Source organism: Helianthus annuus, chromosome 9, assembly GCF_002127325.2.
Source record: "Helianthus annuus cultivar XRQ/B chromosome 9, HanXRQr2.0-SUNRISE, whole genome shotgun sequence".
NCBI lineage: Eukaryota > Viridiplantae > Streptophyta > Magnoliopsida > Asterales > Asteraceae > Helianthus > Helianthus annuus.
The window spans coordinates 30,178,000-30,184,414 of NC_035441.2; the positions used below are offsets into that span (position 1 = coordinate 30,178,000).

At 40.1% G+C, this 6,415-nt stretch overlaps 1 protein-coding gene across 6 annotated transcripts; it reads right to left on the reverse strand.

Annotated features, from left to right (window-relative positions):
• Positions 1-611: 611 nt before the first annotated feature.
• On the reverse strand, positions 612-5,028 carry LOC110877350. 6 transcript variants are annotated; one of them, XR_002556963.2, is made up of 8 exons: positions 4,830-5,028; positions 4,637-4,731; positions 3,707-3,874; positions 3,417-3,625; positions 3,210-3,279; positions 2,662-3,108; positions 1,164-1,220; positions 612-959 (listed from the first exon to the last, which is right to left on the reverse strand). XR_002556963.2 is itself a non-coding variant. In XM_035977402.1 (6 exons), exons 4-6 carry the CDS (start codon positions 2,842-2,844, stop codon positions 795-797), a joined length of 405 nt encoding a protein of 134 aa, XP_035833295.1. In that variant the 5' UTR covers positions 2,845-3,625; positions 3,707-3,874; positions 4,637-4,731; positions 4,830-4,995; the 3' UTR covers positions 612-794. The 6 variants fall into 6 exon arrangements, 1 of the variants encoding a protein (XP_035833295.1); XR_004866698.1 differs by having other exon boundaries at positions 3,210-3,290; positions 4,830-4,995; XR_002556964.2 differs by lacking the exon at positions 3,210-3,279 and having other exon boundaries at positions 4,830-4,995.
• Positions 5,029-6,415: the final 1,387 nt, after the last annotated feature.

Below are 6,415 nucleotides of genomic sequence, written 5' to 3' on the forward strand. Positions count from 1 at the left end.
AGGCCTGAACGGGATAAATCCAACATAGCTAGCAACAAGCTTTTTGGGCCTTCTGAACCATAAATGCAGCAACTAAATCAGCCAAACCATTAAACCAGTCCCGAGCATTTCGAATAATAGGACCCGGGCCTGCATAGTACCATAAGTACACAAAGTACCAGCAACTCAACAAAATGACAATATTACCCCTGCAGCATAACGAGTGGATAACACAGTTCCATCTACCCAGGCTTCGAACGTTTTACAGATTTGTTGACGCCCATGTAGATAACTCAGCCGATCGATAACGGTCCCAACTCTTACTCATGAAACTACCCCTGGATCAATCTAACAAGATATCCAATGTTTCAGCCATCACACAAAGTCTCATTTTACTTTTAGTCAGTATCAAACTCTTTTTTTTTTAACATTCTTAAAAAAATATGTAATAATTTCTTGAACACTTTGTATAACAATTAATAATTATTACACTTATCTAAAAGAGTCTATAGTCATGGGACTGGTCATTGACTCACTGTACATGGACCTTTATGTGCATCTCTATGTACTTGAACAATACCATTTTTGCCAAAAACAATTCCGGTTAAAAGAAAGCAATAGAAAATAAGTGATAGTCACAAATTCAGTTATATTATTAACTCTATATACATCGTTTTTTAACAACCAAAGAAAGAATTTTATTGGTTTTGAAATGAACGTCATTTATTTATTTAACGAACTTGACAGAAGACGAATGAGTTGAAGATAAGGGTGTTGAGAACCAAATCAGAATCTGAGTTGTCAAGGTGAAAGATCTAATTGATATAATTAGAGAACCATAGCGCGACAACATTCATTGTCAGCTGAAACTGCACAAACTTCTGTATGTTCACATAAACCGAGCGACCCCACTTTGCCACAGTGACACTTGTGGAAAAATTATCATCTAGAATGATCACATCAGCACTCTCTTCCACCACCTGCATAATTCAAACCCAAATGAAATTATAGTAATAAACTATTAGCTTTGAACTATGTAGTTAATACATTAAAAAACCGGATATCGGTCAAGGACCGATATTTGAGATATAGGTTATCGCGTTGGTTATAAAATGCGCGCATCAGAAGCGCATAATGCGCGCATCACATCAAGCAGTAAAACAAAAGGTCGAATAAACCACTACCTTCAAGCCGCGTTCAGGTTGCTCAATATGATCCTCCTGCGACCCGTTACAAAAACCCTAAAAAATGTCAAAAATCAAACAGTTAATCTACATTGCTTGATTAAGAGACTTTCTTTGTTTTTTAGCGACCAAATATGAATTAAACACGTTTCTATTACTTGCATACTAATCATACAATTGATTTTGCATTGGCTTTAGCTGGACTTTGTGATCTATTGGAAAACAAAAATCTTGTATTTCTTCGGACATCAATAGGAAAAGGGTACGCTCAACACCAAAACTCTAGGCTGATTACATTTTTTTTAATTGTAGTAAATGGTGAATGCCAAAGCATTCCACCCGCTTCTTCTTAAGCGAAAAAAGCATTCGACCCGTTTCTTTTTAAGCAAAAAAGGTTTCTACCCGCTACTTATTAAGCAGTAAAGCATTCGACCCGTTTCTTTTTAAGAGAAAAAGCATTCGACGCGGTTCTTTTTTAGGGTCTGTTTGGTATGGGGTAATGGAATGAACGAAGGAATGGAATGGACGAGGTAATGGAATGGATGAGTGAATGCAATGGATCATTACCATTCCATGTCTTGTTTGGTTACCATGTGAATGAAATGAATTATTATTATGTATTGTTCGGTAGGCAAGAAAAACGGAGTAATAAAATTAGCGGTGAGTGGTGATGGTGGTCGGTGGTAGTGATTGTGGGTGGTTATAGGTGGCGGTGGTGGGTGTCCGCGGCGGCAATGGGTGGTGGTGGCGGCGGCGAGTGGCGGTGCGGCGGTGACGGCGGCGAGTGGCGGTGCGGCGGTGACGACGAGTGGTGGTGGCGACAAGGTGGCCGTTGGTGGTGGGTGGCAGCAAATGTGGCGGTTAGTGGCGGCGGCAGCGGTTGGTGGTGGCGGTGGTGGTAGCGTCGACGATGGTGGTGGGTGGTGGCGGCGAGTGGCGTTGGCGGTTGGTCGCAGCCGTGGGTGATAACGGTGGCGAGTGGGTGGCGGCGGCGGTGGCTGTCGAGGTGAGGTGGTGGCGGGTGGCGGCGATGGCGTCGGTGGTGGGTGGTGGTGGTGGTGGGTTGTGGCGAAGGTCGTGGGTTGTGGTGTTGTTGATGAATGGTGCAAGAGGGATGGAATGGAAAAAAAACATGGGGGGTGGAAGGAATGATTTTAAAGGAATGGAATGCCTTTTGGAATGGGTGATTCCATTCCATTGACCAACCAAACACTCTTTTTTTCATTCCCTCGTAATCACTCATTCCATTCCACCTCTCATTCCTGCATACCAAACACTACCTTAGTGATAAAGCATTCGACCGGCTTCTATTTAAGTGAAAAGGCACTCGGCCCGCATCTTTTTTAGCGATAAAGCATTCGACCCGATTCTTATTAAGCGAGAAAGAAATCAACCCATTTTTAAGCCTAAAAATCATTCCACCCATTTTCTAAGTGATATATTATCTATTTTTACATATTTTACCTATAAAAATAAAACAGAAAACAAAGAGTCTCACCAGCCATTCTCTGTGACCTTGAAAACTTTCTTGACGAAGCTTTTTGACAGCAATAACAATGCCGGTTCCGGGCTTAGTAGCAGTGAAAGACTGTTCATCTATCCAGCCCTTGAAAACCAACCTGAACCCGCCTTCTCCCAACATGTGGCACAATTGTAGCTTTGTGCACAGGGTGGGCCCCATCAATGTAAATAGCTACAAGAGCATGGCCACCTTCATGGTATGCTGTTAGCTTACGGACGTCATCTGGTATAATTGCTGATTTGCGTTCACTGCCCATCATGATTTTGTCTTTTGCATATTCAAGGTTAGCCATGCTTATAGCTTTAGCACCGTCCATTGCGCCTTGAGAGCAGCAACGTTAACCAAGTTTGCCAGATCGGCACCAGAAAATCCAGGTGTTCCTCTAACAATTACAGCCAAATCCACATCGTCTGCCTTTAAGATCTGTTGGACAGAATTCAAGAACAGTTTTATCAGAAATAAATGGCCATTTTGTCCGTAAAAAATAATTATGTTGTACGTCCCTGTGGTTTGTTGAAAATTACCGTTACAGTCCGTTAGTTTAAAACTTGTTGCGGTTGCGCTCGCTAAAAACCATCATCGTAATTTCGCATTCTAATGAATTACTCAATAAAGAACAAAACATATTCATATCCAAGTTATAATCAAACAAAATCAAGGTCTTATCATTCGTGTAACATATTTTGCAATATTTATACTATATATAAAAAAGTTAGTTTTGTTATACTTACAGCGAGTTGAAAGAGTTCATGCTAACCGAGGCCGACTAAGAAGAAATAGTCGACGTCACGATCGTAGTACTTCCGATTAACTTTGTGACATCACCATTCTGATTGACTTCCATCAACACATCTAGTTGCTTTCCTATCACGTCCATCTAAACAAAATCGTAGTCTTCTCTCGAGCAAGCAAGCAGTGGTTAGGGTTTTGGGGCCAGGATCTGGAAAATGCGAGTGTTTATGGGCGGACTTATCTCAGAATCAAGTAGATTCTAACACTGTAATAAACCAAACTTTGGTACCTTTCAATAGCAGCAGTGGTGTTTCAAGCAACATTAAGGGCATCAGTTCTGACCCAAACCTATTTCCCAGCAGCCTCACCCAACAGATTTTCATGTTCTTCTGTGTAAACCTCAGACTGGGGTTGACAATAATCCTAAGAGTAGCTAACTGCTGGTGTACTTTGCAACCTATACACCAAAATTCAAAATGTAATTGAAAATCAACCAATCAAATCAAAATAAACAACACAGAATCACTAAAACTTAAAGCTAAAGATGCGGAGGAAATAAAAAATATGTTCAAATTAGTGTACTTTTTAGAACAAAATCATTAAACAATCCATGTATGATGTATGTCGCTCTAACTACAAAATCCACGACTCTCTATTACATTCTCCAACAATCAAGACTAAAAAATACACATAATCCTGCTCACATTACACAAGCTACTGAGTACATAATCTTCATCCAAATCCAATCAAGTTTACTGTCATTAACAGCTAAACACAGACAAAACACCAAAGAAAAAGCCCATCTGAACAAACAGTATATGGAAACGGTTTTTAAACAAAACTCAGGCCTAGGCCTGTTTAATATCACACGTAAACACAGACTGATTAGTTATTACTTTAATGGCCCAAACAATGGTTCAAAAATCACAATTACTTAAGCCTACATCTGCGATTATTTGCATAAGAATCCCATATAATGGTTCAAAAATCACAATAAAAACTTTTATAAGTACACCCCTTTAACTTGAATATATTTCTGAGCACCATGTTCATTAAACTAACCGCATTTATCCCATTTGGTTCACGAATTGTAGTTAAATAAAATCCAAAAATTAAAGTAAAACCCTAGATCTCTGCAAGTTTAAAACAATCACAAACATCAGATTTAAAAACTAAAGCGTGTGACCTAAACAAATCAAAAGGAGGTCACCGGACATACCTCAGTTTGTCTGTCGGAACCTACCTCAATCACCATCTACAGCCGGGAACTCTTCTCCGTAGCCACCGATCTTTGCAGACTTGATTCCCTATAAACTACACGATGCCCGATTTGGTGAGTTATGAAACCCTAGATCTAAAAATCGTAATTATTGTTCCAAAACTCATGGATACTCAGATTCAAAAACACAAACCTAATGGTTGTTGAATAGGGAGAACGAACTTATTCGACCGTCATATCTCCCAGATTTAATCTTCAAATCGGTGGTGTTCTAAGAAAGAGAGAAAAGATGGTGCCGTTCAATATACATGAGAAAGAGAGAAGATGGAGCCAAATCCTCAAATCGATGTTGAACCCCTTTTTCAAAATTCAAATGTCACGAAAGTTGTACAAAAGTAGGGATTGTAGGACAGCTCTAGGGATCATGATCCGTGTGGAGTTAATGGACGGTAGGATAGGATCATGATAGCAATGGACGGTAGGATCATTATCTTTGTGTTTTTGTTTGAGTAAATAAGGGTATAAGTGGAAAGTGATATTTTATAGTGTTTAAAAGACTTGTACATCATGCTTTAGGGGTGTTTTAAGGAAATTTTTATGACCTTAAGAAGTACTTTGGATATGCTTATTAATATAGTATAGATATATATATATATACACACACATATATATATCCATGCTATTAATATTATTATTACTACTATTATCACTAGGGGTTCATCCAATACTGCATATTGCGCTCGTCGTACTTCCAAATGAGCCTCTCCCCTATTTGTCTGATTCTTTAACCTTCATCTAATAACTCCTCTCCAAACATGCGGAGTTCCTACACGTTTTCAATACTCATGGGTGGTGGTGGTGCTGGTATCGGGTCAAGGTATGGTGGTATAGGTTCTCCGTATGGGTATGGGTTTTCTAATATTTCCTGAACATACTGATCAGCATCCCAGTATGGATCTAAAGGGTCAAGGTTTGGGTATGGTACTAATGGGTTTGGTATGGGTTCCTCCGGTGGGTAGAGTTCTCGATAATCCCTATGGTCGTCATTCCATGGGTCATAAGCTAGAGGGTTTGGTGTTGGGATTCTAGGGATTTCGTTTGGATCGAAGGCAGGTATTCGAAGCTGGTCTTCTGGGTTAGGTTCGATTTCCATGGGTTGAGTTGGAAACAATGGTAATGGCTGTGGTGCAATGATTTGTTCTAAGTTTGGGTCTGCAGTTGTGGTAGCTAATATGTAAAAATTGGACAATTGCCTATTGATTATGTCTTGAGTCAGTGGCAGATCTAGAAAGTTCGTATAGGGGCAACATTTCAAAGAAAAGGGGTAACGAAATCGAAAAAAACGTCAAAATTTTCCAAAATTTACAGTACCGCCGGAGCGTTAAGGGGTAGCGGAGGCTACCCCTTATTACATAGTAAGTCTGCCCCTGTCTTGAGTCTGGGCATTCATCTCCCTATTTGCGGCTGCTAAGGCCCGTTACTGCTGCAACTTCCTCATTCTTTTCCTACACTCATGTGCTCCCCGACTGAACCATCCTCTCTTTTTGGTAGGGAATGGTTCTTCGGATTGTGCCTTAAATATGAAAATCCCCTCTTCTGTGTCAGCTGAATACCCCGAGGGGGTAGGCTGGGAAGAAGTTCCTTCATCTCTAGGAGAACTAGACAATTGACGATAGGCGTCCGATGGTCCTTGATCACTCATACTGTAAACTAACAAATTATCAAATAACACAAAACAATAAAACATGCACGTAATCCCGTAGATTATTTCCTAAGATA